The following is an 18776-nucleotide window of genomic DNA, read 5'->3' as shown; positions in this document are numbered from 1 at the left end:
CTATCCTTACGGTATACCCTTGCGCCCCACAGCCACAGCACAGCAGATGCTGTGACGGTCGCCATGATGAGCTGGGATTTTGCCTGCAGCAGCGAGCAGTAGCTGGAAGACGGCAAGCGACCAGGGAGGCAGTGTCCTGGATTGGTAGAAGCAAGAATATAGCTTATTTTTTTTCTTCTTCTTGACAGGAAAGCTTTCAACCCGTCCGAGAAACCGCATTTTCGACGGATACAGCAATGGACATCTACTCGAACCATCGTTTTAAACTGTGAAGAGGGCCCAGGCAGATGATTTTAGATTTGGAATTAAAAGAAAAAACTAGCTAGCTAAGCCTTTCGCCCTTCCATTCCTCAGACTCAAACAGAGGAGGGGCATTGGGGCTTTGTAGCATTGCAGATCTAGTGTTGATGCATATTTTTTTGGGTCGCTGCAGAATTGATAACCACAGATAATAACTCAGGGGATTGCTATAACTGCATTGTCACGGGTAATATTTTCATTGCTTGGATTTTTGCCAGGAGAAGACCAGAAAAAAATACGAAAGGAAATAATACCAGCGGCTTTCATTAGGCTAACAATACGTCAAAATCTGCCGGCCAGGGCAGGGTCTGGTAATTGTGAATTTTTTATGTGTCTTGGGGGAATAGATTAGCTAACTAAATAAAATGAGGAAAATGTACATGTCTCGCACAACTCCGAGATACTCTATCGATACCTTTTGTGAGAGGTGGATCATGATAGATCTGTTTTAGCTCGCTAGTAACTTGCTTGGATCAAAACTTCAAAGTTTTTTTCCCCTCATTTTGCTACAAGGTGAGACAAGCTAGACTCATTTCTGTTCATCACCGGTAAGCCTGAAATATAAGGCTTAACTATTTAAGCGAGTTTCTATCATTTTCCCTACTACCATCACCAGACTACAGTTCGAATCATGTCGGGAGAGGTCCGTTTGAAGAAACTGGAAAAGCTGATCCTGGACGGCCCAGCTCAGTCAAATGGCCAATGCCTTAGTGTGGAAACGCTATTGGATATCCTTATCTGCCTTTATGATGAGTGCAACAACTCACCCCTCAGAAGAGAGAAAAACATATTGGAGTTTCTAGATTGGGGTAAGTTTATTTTTTTCTTTCTTTTTTTTCTTCCCCCCGTTTCTTTTTATGTAAGATGATAATGTTGGTGCAATGTGTCCCTCCCTTTCACAACACTCCTTTTATAGTAGTAGAGACCTCAGTACTAGGCCCATGGAGGATCTGCTATCCTCTTAGCCTAGGCCACCTCCACACTTACATTTTAACGGCAAGCTAGTTGTTGGGCCATTGACATTTTGGAGTGGAGTATGACTGCTTTGAGGTACTTTCTATCGCAGTTGATTCGTGACCCATGACAAATTGACTTTATAAACTAACAACAGAAGAACGGTGACATTGTTGTAGACGTGGTGGTGGTAGCAGGCAGACAGGCAGGGGCCTAGCGTGAGCCCCAAATGTCATGGAACGTTTGCAATTTTGTAACCTCTCCTCACAGTCAGTGAAAAGAAAAGCGAAACGAAGCACACAGGACCACACACACATAAACTCAATATATTTGTTGAATAAACGAAATGTGTTTGTGACAACCTTGGGTGGGGGTTTTGGTTCGAGCACGTATGTGGAATGCGACTCGAGTTTTCTAAGACTGGCCCTGGGGCATGCCTTTCCGAAATGACAAAGTGCCAAGTGTGATTTCATTTTGAAATTTCCCCGTGTTGACACGGACACAGCCGGAGTCCAGGGGTGATGGCTAACTAAGTGGGAAACACTCAAATAGGTACTGCAATAAGGTCCTCAAAAGATTGCTTTTATTCAGGACGCACTCATTTCACTGACAGTCGCTGCAAACAATGGAAAATATTTCATCTTTACAAACACCATAGACAAACTATCAAAACATACTTGTCTGCTTCATATAGGCTAAGGGGTTGTAGTGTTTTTCAAGTACAGGTAGCCTACTGAAATAAAGCAGCTATCAACGCCGTTGGTGTACTTCTTTTGACTTCAAAGCTCACAACAAGGTTTGATGACATGGTATGACAGGTGTTTCATAGCAGAATGGACACCCAGGCCTGTTACATGAAACAGCATTCCCCAACGATGGATGAGACACTTAACTTAAAAACAAAAAAAACACAGTTCACTTGGACTTTAATGTTCACAAAACGTGATAATCAAAACGTAGGCCTATGTCATCAAGAATAGATAGTATACTTTTAAGTTATAGGCCTATAACTAGGCTGCCTAGTAATGACTTAGGCCTATTTGTCACCGCTCGTATCCCCTTTAATGCTCAGCCCACAACAGTAAAGACAAACATTAGTATAAGGTTTGCTTTTCATCACTTAGTTGTTTGGTGACCTCATTTTGGTTGAAATGGAGACCCTTGTATAAACTGCAGCCGTCAGTAAATGGACCAGGCCTAGTTCACCATATCCTTTTATTATGTCCTCATAACACTCACCACCTCAGATCAGGGCCAACAGCGCAGTAAGCAGAAGATTGGAAAGAGTCTTTCACTTAAATTAATCTTAAGGTTCAATTATTCAACATGTAGGTCTAACATCATTGTATTAGCTGCTTTTTTTTTTTTTTTTGGTAATGGAAAATTATGTTAATTCTAAATACTGATAATGACTGTTACTGCACTATACAATAACCATGTTATAGGCCTAATTCTATACTATATGATACTATACTAGTATGTACTTATTTGTAGCCTGAGAAGTTGTCCAGATATGAGTTGGATCACTCACAGAATAGAAGAAACAACAATCTCTGTTTGAATGAACTTTGGTTCTGGTGTGGTGTGTCTCTGTTTAGTAGTTGAAGAGCTCCACCTCTGTTTATGCAGTGGTTGTGGTGGTGAAGATATCTTACACACACACACACACACACACACACACACACACACACACACACACTACCCAGGCCAGGTGCAGTTGGGCATGGTAGAAGCTAAAAGGGTCTTTGGATGCCGATGATGAGGGTTGATTGTGATGTCAAGGGTCTGGACATCCTTGTCATGATTCTTGATGTTATACTGTTTCCTGTGTGGAGATTCCACAGGGGCAGCTAACAGGAAACACCGGGACTGGCAGCTGGGCTCTTTGGGCACATGATGTCATACCAGGAAGTGGCTTGGTTCTATTGTGTTGGTCACTCCTGTACTGCAGTGAGTTCACAATCACAAAAGGGTACTATGGAGTCTGAGGGTGGCCCATGTCATGTCTTGCCTCAAAGTGGATGCCTTCCCTGAACTCTCACTCCGTATCAGACAGTTGAAGTAGCCTAAATATAGCAGACTAGCAGTCTGTCACATTTTTACGCCCTCCTCCATGTTTCAAATAGCACACATACCCACATCTAAGAGGTTCCCAGCTCTAATCTGCGAAACAAACTACCTAACCAAAAGAAAGTGAAGCTGAGGATAAATACTATTTTACAGCTGCAGAAGGAAGCTAAGCTCCTACATACAGTATGCATGACCGGCTCTGGTTTTTCTCACCGTTCTCTCCCAGAGGGTACAGCTCTGTTTATTAGCAGCCTCTGAGGACCAGGAGGTTGGTAAATGGCTGTCTGTCTGCTCTCCCCCGGGGCTCCCCATACTCCCTCTGGAGCTGGGGTGACCCCTCAATCCCTCTCCTCTCCTGCCTGTGGCCAGCTGGCCAGGCTGTATTTACAGAACTTTTTGGTGTGAATATGAACACACACACACTTATGCAGGCCACATACATACATACATACATACATACATACATACATACACACACTCTTTCTACCTGTCCAAATAGGTAAATGGTGTATATATATTAAATAAGAAAACACATTTCTGTTTTCTGTTTCAAAATGGTTTCTCGTTGTTAATTTCATACAAAAAATGGCCCTGGAATCAAATGTTTTCCCTGTGGCCTAAGTCACAACAATCCTAAAACACACACACACACACACACACACACACACACACACACACACACACACACACACACACACGGGCTGAATAAGGAGCATAACTGTACTTCTAAATTAGTCAAACCCAAAGGAACAATTAGCCACTCTTCCATTTCCTCCCTCCCTCTACCAGCCAAGTCTAGACCAATGACACAGAGCAACATTGTTTTCGCAAATAATTTATCACTTGAAAGGATGAATTGATGCAAGGCCTGCTAGTTGAGCTGTTCTGGCTGAAATTGATGCAGAGCCAATTGGCAAAGACACCTCGCATACTTCTGTCTTTCCCCCACACTTAGGCATACTGGGTTGGGGTTTCTGTGGTAGCAGGGCAGAGGGAGAGGACCCAGAGGGCTTCTGTTAAGCAGGGGTTTGGATCAATTCCATTTCAAGTCAGTTTATTCAGGAAATAAACTGAAGTATCAATCCCAGTTGGTTGCCTATCTGGTAGATACTGGAACTGATTAAAAAAAGTGTCATCACATATTGGATCCGTGCCCAGATATACTACCTTCAACCTCGGGATGAAAACTATTAGCAGCTCTTAAAACAGGTCCAGCGTCTTAGAGTAGGAGTGCTGATCTTGTATCAGTTTAGCCGCCTTAGATCATAATGAATACGATTACATGACGGGAGGGACCTGATCTTAGATCAGCACTCCTTCAGGGCTGAGAAGCTGGGCCTGAGTTAATAAATAACGCGCAGAAAAAACAGGATCTCTCTAGGCTTTTAGTTTGGTTCCCCCTCTATCACGGGATGTTGCTTCCAAACACAGAGGGCTTGGCACGGAACACCAGCTGTAATGGTATGGTTGTTCCAAGTAATTCACCTCCGCTTCCTCCCAGCCTGGTTTTCTCTCCTTCTCCCTCACTAGCTCGTGCCCTCTGTATGTTTTGTGTCCCTTGCTGGGTCTGAGTGTGGTTGGGAAATATGCCTACAGACAGACGTGCACACACCCGTGTACAAACGTACTCACGCACAGATTGATATGAAGCGAACAGACGGTGCATTACAATCATTCTTCAACACAAGCAGCACCAACAAAAGAAACATTGCCACGTGCCAAGTTCCCCAGATTATACTATTAGATAGCATTAAACAATGTATTTTGGGGTGAGGTGTTTAACGTCAAAGGTGATGGGTTAATTATGGGGCACAGGCAGGCCAGCGAAAACCTGTGGTAGCTAGCTAGTGAATGAGAAAAGAGTGGGTGCTTTATGAGCCCCTGTGCGTGCCGTAGCCAGAGCATCCCTGCATTTTGTGGAGGCTCAGCTCAGCTGTGTGTGAAAGTGCTGACTCAGCCAAGCCCCGGTCCTTCACAGCTCGGCTGTGGAATTTGGATTGGAGGTGCAATGTGAGGAATACAGCAGCTGTTTAGGGGCTAGCTCTTTGTCCCTCCCTGTCCTCTCTCTCCCATGCTTTCTTTCCTTCTCTGTCTTTCCATCTTCCATCTCTCTCTCTTGCAATTTCTCTCCATCTTTATTTTTTCCATCTCTTTCTTGCACCCTCCCCCGTCACTCTGTCTGTCTGTCTGTCTGTCTGTCCCTCTTTTGCCCCCTTCTTTTTCTCTCCACCCATCCCCACCCCCTTTCTTGGTTTCTACTCCTCCATCCCTCTCCCTCCTTCCCATCCTCTCTGAGGCCCTGTGTTCAGGTATGGTGACTAGTCTGTGTGTGTGTGTGTGTGTGTGTGTGTGTGTGTGTGTGTGTGTGTGTGTGTTTTGGGTATGGCAGCTGAGCCGGTGTGACCGTGACGGTGCAGTAGCCGCCCAGAGCCCAGCGGTGTTCAGTGTTCTCTGACAGCACTGCTGCTGCTGAGTCGCATCTCTGCTGTACTGCACAACACAGAGCTCTGTAGCTATCTGGTTGTACACACTGTTTATGTATACAGTATGTAAGCCTATATCAGGGACTGGGACACACTGTACCAGGATCAGTGGCGATGGACAGGATAGTGCCCATTTTAGAAGTAGAATGTAGGGAATCCGTGGTTATGGACAGTCAAATAAGGAGGCACTGTATTTCTATTGTTTTGGAATGATAAGAAATGCATTGAAATGCATGAAATGTTCCAAATGTTGGGATATATTCAATAGGGCTGTTGACTGGCGGCCATCCACGTATTGTGGAGTACTGCTTTGAGTTGCAATGTCTGTCGTTCTTTTTCTGATCCTATATTACCACCTAGCATTTCTCTGGGAGTGGGTAGATTGTGCCCTTGACTTTTAGTACGTTGGTGATTTTGAGGGTGACCGTATCTATTTTAATTTGACACGTGCAAGCCAAGCACCGCCAAGCACCACCACTACTATCTTTAGCAAAAAAGTTGGCAAACAAGCACACACCGGCCATGAACGATGTGTTTACAATACCGCGTTGGTGAAAATAGACCAAATTATTAGGGCGAGGGACATGGGCCACTAACAGCTTAAAACACAACATACACCTAGTATTACTTTCTTAGCTACATTATACATATCTCCCTGGCATATTTCATCATTTATGCAGAAGCATACAAGACATTTTTGGACTCACCTTGTGAAGGTGGCATGGCGATCCTTTGTGGGCAGATTTTGTCATCAAAGTCTTGTATTCTCTGGATTTATGGTGGGAACTCTATTGAATAGCAGGCTAATGTTAGTGGTTTCTTTGCAATGCTTGCAGTTAGCCACTGATTTCTTCCAAACGAGTCATTGTTGAATTTGCGATTTCCAACTTGTTGCGTAATCTTTTTGTCCAATGGCGATGAGCACAGATATTATAGGTATTATCTATAATTTGTCTTCATATGACAAGGATTAAAAATGTTTTGCCAGTAGATTGTCGACTTGATTCATGATGATGGCTGCTAGCTAAGATTTTGAAAGTATGATGTTGACATGATCAGTCCAATCAAAGCTACTGTACATATAACGTGATTTGATGTAATTTTGTATGTCGCCAATGACCTTGAGCCTTCGTGGAAGGGCACTTGTAATATAACTTTATGGCAGGACCCAAAGGGCTGACATTTTGGATGTCTACCCTTACTAAGGACTTGGCGATGACGTACTGTCCCCATGAGTGACAGAACACTGAACTAATCACGACGCAGTGCTCCTATTTTCCGCTGGCTCGCCCCACTACCACAGAAAGCACTGAGCTAGGCTGAAACACCTGCATATTGGAGCTGCCTTATTCAAGAACACAAAAAAGAGACCATGTGTATACAGGTTTATTAACTGAATGATTCATATGTGACACATATTAATGCCAAAATAACATGCAAAACAGGCAAGCCCCAATTATTATATATTTTTATATACATTTTTTGTTGTTGCTCAAAATGTGCTCTACTCCACCTGCCCTGAATGACTGGTCGCCACTGGGTCCGGTACTCCATTTTTCAAATAATAAAATTGATCTGGTGGTGGTGGCTAACCTCAATGTTGTCGTCAAGCTCGATTTTCCTAATAAAATGAAGCTCCTGTCCTTTGCAGACTAATCACATTACCTGTCTGTCAGCAAGTTGCTTTCTGTACTACGTGCGGTCACATGGTATGTATGAGGTAGCTGTGACGTAGTGAAGGTGTTTGCGGGTTCTTCTACTCAGAAGCGTGTGTGTGTGTGTGTGTCCCTCGCTTACGTGCTTTTCTGACGAGCAAAACCTTTTATGAACGGTACCCTCCCGTGCCCTCGACGTCATCTAGATACATTGAGTTTCCTAGGCCTATTTCTCAGGGAAACTGTGAAGCGAGCTGAAGCCTGTTGCCTGTTTCTGTTTGTCTTTTATTAATGTGAAACCATGTTGTACCTGTTTTCTGCTTTTCATTAAGTCATGCGTAGCTGTTCTTTATATGGCTTAAAATACATGTGTTCATCTGGGAAGAATTTTATATATAGGCTGTAGCGTCCCAGACTTTGATCAGTTCTGAAAACGAATCTGACACACAGAAACGTATGAAAACATTAAATCATTACCTTCATTCTTTCTTACTAGAACTTGCTGTAAATAAAGCATACATTAGCACTGTTCATCACTTCACTGTCGTTCAGAAATGATTTACTGGATCAGCTGATAGTCGGCAACAGACCTGTCACAGTAGTAGGCCTTACTAAACAGCTCGCCACCAAAATGCACATCCAACAAGTAGGCTGTTAGCCTATGCATCATTATTTAAGAATGACGAATCAACTTAATGTGACCCTTTCGGTTAGGCCCATGCTATAGAAGCGTTAGATTTTTGCAGTTCACATCCATCATTTTGGTGATGCGAACATTGATCACTGATGAATGTTTGCCAGCTGCCATTTAGCGATTCATCAGATTATTGTCCCGGTTTGTCCAGGTTTCGGTGGGCTTCTTATTGTGTTCAGATGATTTGATTAGAATGATGCTTCCAGAACATTCACACCTATCTAAACTATTCAATCAGCACACAGTCTGGAAACTTTCCTTCCTGTGCAGGTCAGTCATCTTTCCTTCTCCCATTTTTCATATAGAAAAAAATGCAGCCAATTAATAGACTTTCCATATTGGCGCCAATCACTAGTAGCCTAATAATCTATAATCCAATCTATGGAGAGAAATTCAGTAGGCCTATGTTGCTGACAAACAGCATGTTGGAGGGAGTAGGCCACTATGCCGAAGTTCTGTACCCTAAACTCCTCGTTCTGAAAATGTAGGAATCTGCGCAGTGCTCTGCTATTCAACGTATAGGACAGGCCTATGCCTCTACCTTTTCAAGGAAATAATATTATTGTAGGCCTAGTTTTATTATATTGATAATTCGATTCTAGATCATATGCTTTCTGTGACTTGATCAAGGTATTTTTTTTTTATAGACAAAGAGATCAACCTGTGAAATAAGATTAACATGGCCTACTTAATAAAATAAAATTGCCTGCAGTCTCCATCTAATGTTGCAGACTCGGGCGCGCGCGGACGAAAGAGTCGCCTACGAAGGAGTTCGCTGCAGCCTTGCTTCGATGGGGCTCTTGAGTGTGTGTGTCTGTGTGTGTGCACGTCTGTGTGTGTGGATCCTGTTGTTGTGGTGGAGTGTTCCCTGACATGTTCCTCCTTGTGGGGTCACAGGAAGCTGTGGCTAGAGGAGCAGTCCAGTAACGCTGCCTTCCCTCGCATGACACGACATCATCAGGAAATCCTCTGGTCGCTCTGATTGTCATCTCAATTGCCTGTGGGATAAGACATCTCTGCTGCTGCTAATAGGCCTATATATAGACTGATAATTCATCTGTCTGTGGCTCTGTCAGGGTGGGAGATTTATTTGGATGAAAGAGCCTCAGGCCTGTGTGTCTGACAGCTCTGCTTATCTGCTGCTTGGTTGTGCGTTTTCCTCATCTTGGGATGACTTGCTGGATGACTTGCTTTAATACCCCCCCCCACACACACACACACACACACACACACACCATTTATAGCCCCATGGTCCTTCTGGCTACAGATTAGTAATTCACTTCACACTTCAATAATTGTAATGCTGAATTTACGTTGAGGTAGAAAATAATTCGGTTTTTATAAGCTTTTCCAGCCGTAATTACTTATTTTAATGATAATTACCGGCCATATGCTCAAGATGTTTTAATTTAGACCCTTCAGCTAGATACTTAACCTTTAATTGTTTTGGTGAATAATATCCATCTATAAAAAATAAATAGGTCTACATCAGGGGTTCAACTTTTTCAGCCTGGGACTCAAATTAGTAATGGTGTTTTCCTTATAAATGCACTCAGCTATACGTAAATATCGGTACATTTCATTGCCCTTACGCCTAAAACAAATGCAATATAGACTAAAACAAAAACAATGAAATACCCATGTAAATAGCTATTCATGTTTATTTATCCCCATTTAAAAACACTCATATCTGTCTAGGTTGGAAGTGTTGTTGTTAAAATACACACACACACACACACACACACACACACACACACACACACACACACACACACACACACACAGGCTCAGTTTTTGATAGTGCAACCCTAAGTAACAGTGCAGATGAAAAATGGTCAGGCCTACTGTACATTTTACTGTAGAGATTATTGTTAAAGTATAGGTTGGAACTGTGACTGTTTAAAATACAATAAATCATTTTTATTCTGAACTGGAATAAACTGATTGATCACATCACACAGATGTAGACCAGAAAACACACACACACACACACAGTCCTAATGAGAGGTGTGTGTGTGTGTGTGTGGCGGTTTGACGTTTTCAACAAGCAAGTCTATTCTGGGATCAGTTTCTGACAGTGCAACCCTGAGGTCATGCTCAGCGTTGAGTTGAGAACCCTGACTCGCATAGGTATGTGGTGGCAAACTGCATCAGAACATCTACTGCTTTCTCAGTCAGTCAGGAGGAGACCGCTTCCTGCTGTAGATGAGCAAACCAGAACTGTGCGAATGTGTTTGCCTCAAAAAGCATATTGCTTCAATCAGTTTATTCCAGTTCAGAATAAAAATGAGTACTTTTTTTAACAGCAACAGTTCCATCCTAGACTTGTTTTCAACAATAATTTTTCATCTGTACTGTTACTTAGGGTTGCGCTATCAGTAGATGGGTAGCTTGATTTGGCTAACGTTAGCTAATAGCTATGTACAAGGGGATTGTTAGAAAGAGAAACTCAGATCTACTACAATGAGAGATAGTTCTCCCTTATTTCTGCTCATCATCACCTGTTATAAAGTGACAACAATGCCTTGCTAGCTGACTTGCTCTTCCATTGTGGAAGCACTGTTTCCTGAAGCAGTCTGCCCTGTTCTGAAAGAACTCCCTGGGTCTACCATCATACTGTGGATGTTTGGCCAGGACGTATCGTTTTAATTTGTTCGTTTTGAGAGACTCATTACTGAGCAGCAAAGTTTGTATGAAACCAAGAGATAAACTCATCGCTGTTTTTGCGTTTCATGACGATTGAGCTCAGTCAGACTTTGTGGCAAGCTTGAGTCCATTCGATGACTGACAGCGGCTGACAGCGCATCATCTGCTTCTTAACGACAGCGCTGCAGCGTGTGGGTGATCTTCAACATAACTGCAGAAAAAAGATCAGGTTAACTACGACGCAGTCGCGCAGCTGCCAAACTAAGCAGAGACACCGCTGCTAGGCAGAGAGCGCAGTTGCACTTGGCCAAATCAATTCCAATATTATATATTTACTCTGACACCTCATGACCCACCATTTAACAGGTCTGCGACCCAAAATGACCAATACTTTTAATAAAGGCTGGCCTACAAGGTCCAGGTTCGTGCAAATCTGTCTCCTAAGTGGGCCTCGATAAGCCTGTCTGTGTAAGGCCTATAATGCTATTCAAACAGCTGTGAAGTATAGCCGGTCATTGACAGAACGTACAAAGAAATGTTGGTGGCACTTTTACAGAATAAAGTGGTAATAACATAGCAACAACCTGGTTATAGTATGCTAATAAGTTATAGTTACAATAAAAACATTTAGAGACAGCACTAGCCTACTTTAATAAGGACCAACTTAGCTTCTTCCTCGTGATGGCTAGTGTCAGTCACTGTGCTGTGTATACTCTGTAAAGATTAGCCTACTTATGAAGCGTTGGAAACTTAGTCAGGTTATGTCCTCTTGTTAGGAACACCCTCAACAAAAACACGTCTGTTCTGTCCTCAAGTGGTTAGGAATGGGCAGAGCATGACGAGGTGTTGTTGTGAATGGCTCTCATACTGTGGACCTATATCATGGATTGGCTTCTTTGACTTGTTACTCAGTCCTTTTGATTATGCTATTATGTCAGAAACGACAACCGGACAAACCCTGGCCTTCATAAGTCAACCTGGTTACAACCATTTGACTGGTGTCAAACACTTCTTTTGCCTCTGGCGCTCATCCCTCATCCAATAGAAGCAATATTGCAATATGTTCCCTTTGAAATATAATTCATTTTTGAGCAGTTGCATGTGTCTTTTCTCTTCCTCCTGAGCGAGGTGCGCGTCGAGACACGTCCGATCTCTAGCCAGCCAGATGCATATTTTTGGGAATGCTTTCTGCTTATGGTTACTTACAAGTCTCAGCATTGACACCTTAGTTTCTTCAGAGAGATATAATTAGTAGTGTTCCCTGCCGTAGGGATTGGTTGTGGCCTAGAAAGCGTCTGCTATGCTGTGAACTGACGGACTGCGGAGGAGTGTGTGTGTGTGTGTATATATAGGTTTTTGTCTCCCTCATTTATTCTTGTAAGCAAAAAGTGGTAATTTGGTGGGTTTTCAACTCAGCAGCACCCATTTTGTAAACATATTATTGTATCCTTGTTCGGGAAGCCTTAGCCACCTGTAATGGATAACTGAACACATAGACTAGCCCTAGATGTAGGCTAAAGAAGAAAGGTCTAGCCTCCATCACGTCACTGTCCTCAAATAGTGTCTGGTCTAAAGCCCTTTCATCATATCAGTCACAGAAGAAACAGCTTCCAGCTTGCAGGTTCCATTTTTACCTAGGTTGTCATGATGGTGGAACCAGCCCATCCAGTTATTAGCCTGTAGTGTAATACTTGGTGTTCTGTGCGGATGCAGTCCTAGATCAGCACTCAGGGCTCAGGTCCTCTTTCCTATCACCCATGATAGAGAACCTCCAGCCAGGGTGCACCTCACCTCAGCCACTGTTGGTTCGGTTTCCCACAGAATGAAAGGGTTAGAGTTACCTCTACTGTCTGTGATGCATTCTGCTACTGGGGGGAAGGGAAGTGGAAAGTAAGGCCCGACATTTTAATGTCATTCAAAGAAAACATGGATAATCTGTAAATCAAATGGCACCCCCCCCCCACTCCTACGGTGACAGATCGGTGTAAAAAGAAGGGGATATGTCAGGGCTGAAGTTAAGGGTTCACTGTTGATGTCAGTATGTGGGCTTAGACGAGTTCTCCCTCCCTCTCCTCCATTTTGAGCATCTGTACCTGTTTGCTTTAAGCCGGGGTAGAGAACCTACTGTACACAGCTCGAGGGCTGCAGCAGGCAGGGTGTGCTAGGCTAGCCTTCCATTGTGTTTCAGGTCATTTAGGTAATTAACTGGGGAGAGAGAGTCGTCTCACCTGCTTCTCAAGGTTACAGTTGTTGATTTCTGGTTGAATTAAGCCTATCCCTTTTTCACACCTCAAACTAGGTTAGGTAATCCATATCCTACATAGGGCAGCACAATCAACTGACAATCTTTTCTCACACTGACAAGTCTCTGAAAATTAGCATTGCACTTAGCTGTTGGCCTTATGTGTTCTATCCTATTCATTAAGGTTATGGGGCATGTTGTAAGGGCATTTGGGACTGAGCACTCCCTTCATCACCTCCCAGAGCAATCTGGTATGTAGGCCCCAGCTCTGGCTTTTGAGGACTCCTAGAGATCCGTAAATATATTTGTTCCTTCATTTGAGAAACAAGCACTCGTGTTCTGCTAAAAGTAAAACCGGCAGTTTCTCTCACAGCTGCCCATGTCACCCGCTCTCTCTCCTCCACCCATCCTTCTGCGCTATAGTCCATATAACTCAAGAAGACATGCTGAAATCTATGGCCGGGATGATGCCAGTATCTCAATACTCATTAGTATCCCGGCAAGGAAACAAAACAGGAAGCAGATTTAAGTTCTTTATAAATACAGTCCTAATGTCAGAAACAAACATAATTATGTTGTTATGTTATGGTCCCAGCTCTACTGAACCCCCCCCAAACTGTAAAGTCCCCTCACCTCTTTGTGATGCTAGCTGTGTTCATTGGGGTTTGTAATGACAGACAAGCATCTGTGTGGCATGGTAGGTAAGATCCCACTTCTGGCACCAGTGGGGGCACATTATTGCTGAAATGAAGACCACCAGTCAGAATCTCCCATTGCCCACATAGCCTAGACCTAGATGTCTCTGATGCTTCAAATTTATTTCTTTTTTATGTCCGAAGGTTTGGTGTAGCCTCCAACTTATACAATTGTCTAAATAAACAGTGAATCTGTCAATCTAGGCTGAAATCTTCCAGACAGTTCATGTTGAGCTGAAGTCTCATTTTGTTTCACACGTTTAGGCGACGCCAAAACAGAAACTCCTGTAAGCCGATGTTCTCATCATTTTTGCATTTTTGTCCCATGTGTAGCCTTGCAGTTGTCATGACTCATGACACAACTCTGATCTAATCTTTTGTCTTGTGCCTTTACCCCCCCCCACTTCTCTGCCGCTTTCTTAATATTTGAAGTACATCATGTTTGTGTGTTTACCGCAGCGACAGTGAGACACACCCTGTTCTGTTTAAAAAGGCTCTGACTCCAGTTGCGACCCAAATGGCACCCTATTCCCTATATAGTGCACTACATTTGACCAGGTAAGTAGTGCATTTATATAGGGAATAGGGTGCCATTTTTGGAACGCACACCATATCAGTGCCCTGACCTACTATTATTGTGGAGACTGGGGATGACGTCATTGCTCTGGGAACTCTGGTGTCACGAGTGTGCAGTGCAGTATTAAACCAAATTTATTGCTCAGACGCATGTTGACGTGCTATGTAAGTGATTCCCAGGATCCCAGACGCGTTTATGTATTTGGGCACTTTATTCATGATTTAATGGTTCCACTCTCCTCTCAGTGACGGGCTGACATATCCAGTGTTTCCGCCGCAGTCATTTATGTGTCGCTGCACCACGGCAAAAAAAAGATGGAGCGTGATAACATATTTTTGCCGAGGCGCAATTTGAAGATGTTAAGAACAGTCCACATAAAATGTTCCTCTGCAAACGAAACGAGAAATGAATAAAAGTCTGACTACCCCATAGAAGAGTAGTTTATCTATTTACCTAGTTGGCTTGTTGTTGTGGTGTGTTCTATTCGAGAGAACTTGAATGCGTCTCAAGGAATGTTTGAGTACCATAGGGAGGGAAACGTGCATTCTGACAAGTAGTCAATGCACAAAGTCTTGCAATGGTGGGAAAAACAGCAGTTTTAATGGCTTTGTTAAAAAGAGGAGGATCCCAGTAGGGCTGTTCCGGTCACAAAATGTAGTCAGCCGGTGATTGTCAAGCAAATAACTGTTGGTCTCGCGGTAATTGACCGTTAATTAACATGAACACATTTAGCATCTCCTGCCTTCTACACATAGCCGACAAGCTACTGATACAGACCTTTTGGAGCATCAACATTTTAAAAAGTATAATAAATCCATGTAATATAGCCTACACCTACACAATAAATCCATTTTTATTTTTTATTTTAGACCGGTCTAAAGAAGCATGATATGAAGAAAATGTAGTCTTTCAGAAGAACAGAATAGCATACTCTGAGTTGTCCAGATGTGGCTATGCCAAATGGCTGTGGGCTACACAAGTTCATTTAGCAGACAAGATTTGCTTAGAATTCCATTATTTTATAGTATGAAGAATGCAATTGAATAAAATATAAATATTTTCTCTAAACGATTTGAGCGGCTACTCTGTGAGCGGTTAACAAAGAAATGGGTATTCCTATGTGCTTAATTTAGAATTATTAATGTAACTTTAGTTGTTCTATAAACGTTGGGCAATGTTTTATTTTATATACATTTTAAGGCTGCATGATGCGACTCTAATGATGATTTGAAAGAAGTTGCTTGAAAGGCATGAGCTCTGCTTTGTTTTTTGCGCAGGCTATACACACTTCATTAGTCTCTCATTCACAATTTGACAAGCACTTGATAATGCCTTGAATTTCCCAGCGGCATCCCCTTTGTGGCTGTATTGTACCCTAAAAAAAACCATGCCTTTGTTGTGCCCTTCTTCCTTAGTGCTGCGCGCTCTCCATCACGTGATTGGGTCTTTCTCACAGGCTACAAGTGAAGACAGAAACATAAGGGACGCAGCTGCACGCGTCCTTATCCAAAAGGCTGTTTCTTATGCTGGCCATCATTCACAAGTGATATTGTCACCCATCAGACTATTCTTGATTTAATCTTGTCTTTACATATATGTGTGAAATTTGTTTTGATTTAGAATGGACCATTATCATGCACCTGTCTTGAAACAGGGGCAGCAGAAAAAATACCATGTCATCTATGCACTTAAATAGTGAATGGAGGACGCTTTCCCGTGATTCGTTTTCATGCCAGCCAGGTAGGCTATACTCCTATTGTAAAGAACAGCAATGTGCTTAATATTAGGAAAGTCGAGAAATAAATAATAGTAGCCTAGCCTAGCCTATAGAAAGCTGATGGGATCCTCTTTTTAATAGAGGCCATCACTCTGTTTTCTCACGCAATTGCATAGCTTATAGAAATGTTGCACAATATGGGCTCTCATGAAGTGTTTGATTAGATTTTTGATACATTTGCATTGATGTCAGATTGATTAGAGGGACAATAGAGTGCTGAGTACCAGGCAGTTATTAAGTTTGGTAGGCTACTAATGACCATGAGCCGCATCAGAGCTTGGAGAAGCATAATTACCATGACTAAACTGTCACGTGATATTTGACTGCCTTCATGACTCGTGACCACCGGTGTGGCGGTAATACGGTCACCGCAACAGCCCTATATCCTAGCTTTCCATTCCTAGTTTATTTATTTCTCAACTTTTAAATATGCGCAAACTGCATATTTTTAAACCCAGAGTTTTTAGCAGCACTATGGTTAAGCACATTACTGCTCAGCAAATTGCAGTGAGTGCATACTGTAGAATGGAGCTATATGTAACACAGGTCAATTGTAGGGTATCTTGGGGTAAAATGCCACCCGACCTCAAATGTTTTTGGTAGGGAGTGTCATAACAAATTGTGATGAGACTGATTACAATTTTAGTTGAGCAAGAGTAGTGGTAACCAGGGAAAGTCTTTTGTGGGAAAAAGGTGATATGAAGTGGTTTCTGTGAGAAGTACAGGCAGTGTTACCCCGGGTGGCTGTTTACCCCAAGTTACCCTAACAGGTAGGCCTCCATTATATTCACTGTGTTTGTGCAAATTTTTTGGGACATAAAGTTAATCAAAAGGATGCTAACTATTTCAAAGAGCACATATGGGATCTAGCAAATGATTAGCCCGATAGCAGATAGGCAACCCAATGCTTCAGCCCATAATGCTTCAGCCCATTTATTTATAGCTTCTATGCTCCATCAGCTACAGGTGATAGAATGCTTATTGCTAATAGCATACCTGATAATATGGACCACACATGGGCTACAAGGCCTTCAGAAAGTACCCAACACCCCTTGACCTTTTCCACATTTTGTAATATTACAGCCTGAATTTAAAATTGATTCAATTTGGGGGTTTTTGTCACTGGCCTACACATGACTTTTCATACATTTTGTTACATTACAGCCTGAATTTAAAATGGATTAAATGTGTTTGTTTTTGTCACTGGCCTACACACAATACCAGATAATGTCTAAGTGGAATTATGTTTTTTGAAAATGTTTATAAATGTATAAAAAATGAACAACTGATATGTCTTGTGTCAATAAGTATTCAACCCCTTTGTTATGGCAAGCTTAAATAAGTTCAGGAGTTCAAATGTGCTTAACAAGTCACATGATTTTTGAATGACTACCTCATCTCTGTACCCCACACATAGAATTGTCTGTATGGTCCCTCAGTCGAGCGGTGAATTTCAAACACAGATTCAACCACAAAGACCAGGAAGGTTTTCCAATGCCTTGCAAAGAAGGGCACTTATTGCTAGATGGGTGAAAAATAGGGCTGTACCCGACTAGAAAAATGTCTTAGTCAACGGAGAGTCGTCTGTTCTTAAATTTTTTTGTGTATTTTCCCATGTATAGACGCATTCTATGCATTTTAATCAAATCAAGCATATGCACTGAGCTTGCCTGATACTTTAAGCTCACTGTTTGAAGAAATAATTAAGACACATAAATGACTAGAGGGAGTCCGGCAGCAATTGATTTGATTGTGTCGGGCTCAGACCAACAACAACAAAATGACAGCGAGTGACTGTGTGACTAGCACCCATTGTTTCTCTCCTCCCTGCTGCAGCGACCACCTCAGAACATCAACAGTGTTTATCGCGCTGTCCGTGTTGCTGAAACATAATTACAGCTATTTCTGACTGTAAAGTTCTGTTACCGAAATCCCTAATTTGTTCACAAAAAAACATTCCCAATAGAGCAGGTATTACCAAACTGGGGTAGGGTACGCGCAATGCCGTCGGAGGTACGCCAAATAAAAATGTGATTCACATTTTTAAAAATATATAAAACATTTCTTCACATTTTCAAACGGTCCATTTATATTTTCCAACGGGGCTATACATTTGGGTGAGGTTATTTTCTCACCTGAGTAGCCTCGTTTCACTGCCAAAAATAAAATTAAACCAGCTAGTGTTCAGCGAAATAACAAAGCAATGTCAAATACAGGTAGCCTAGTCAAATAATTAACATCCAATCACATTAACCGTTACTCTCTCGTGGGAAACCTTCACTCTTGTGCAGACATTTAGAAACAATACATGAGAATTTGAAAGATATCCCACAGAAGTTTTTTGAGCGGGATTAAAGATGACATTTGAGTAGTAAGACATATGTAAAAGCAACAGATAATAATAAGAAGGGGCTAGAAGCTTCTCATATGGTGAGCTACCGAGTGGCTAGGACAGGCAAGCCCCATACTATTGTGGAGGACTTAATTCTTCCTGCTGCCGTGGATATGGCTGGGATAATGCTGGGGGAAAAGGCCAAAAAAACTATACAGACAATGCCTTCATCAAACAACACTGTTTCACGACGCATCAGTGACATGGCAGGAGATGTTTTGAAACAATTACTGCTACGCATACAAGCCAGTGAATTATATGCATTACAGCTGGATGAGTCAACAGATGTGG

The 18776-nt window shown here is 42.4% G+C and overlaps 1 protein-coding gene across 5 annotated transcripts in view; it reads left to right on the top strand.

Annotated features, from left to right (window-relative positions):
* Positions 1–54: 54 nt before the first annotated feature.
* The window catches only part of cdc42bpab (CDC42 binding protein kinase alpha (DMPK-like) b), a 95106-nt gene continuing 76384 nt past the window's right edge, over positions 55–18776 (top strand). For all 5 annotated transcript variants that reach the window (XM_014144824.2, XM_014144822.2, XM_014144821.2 and 2 more), the window contains exon 1: positions 55–1109. In XM_014144824.2, the coding sequence (XP_014000299.1) occupies positions 932–1109 (178 nt within the window). In that variant the 5' untranslated portion in view covers positions 55–931. The remainder of the gene's footprint in view (positions 1110–18776) is intronic.

The sequence above is a fragment of the Salmo salar genome, chromosome ssa15 (assembly GCF_905237065.1).
Source record: "Salmo salar chromosome ssa15, Ssal_v3.1, whole genome shotgun sequence".
Classification (NCBI taxonomy): Eukaryota; Metazoa; Chordata; class Actinopteri; order Salmoniformes; family Salmonidae; genus Salmo; species Salmo salar.
Note: the sequence above shows the minus strand (reverse complement) of the source record. Positions and strands in the feature narration are given on the sequence as shown.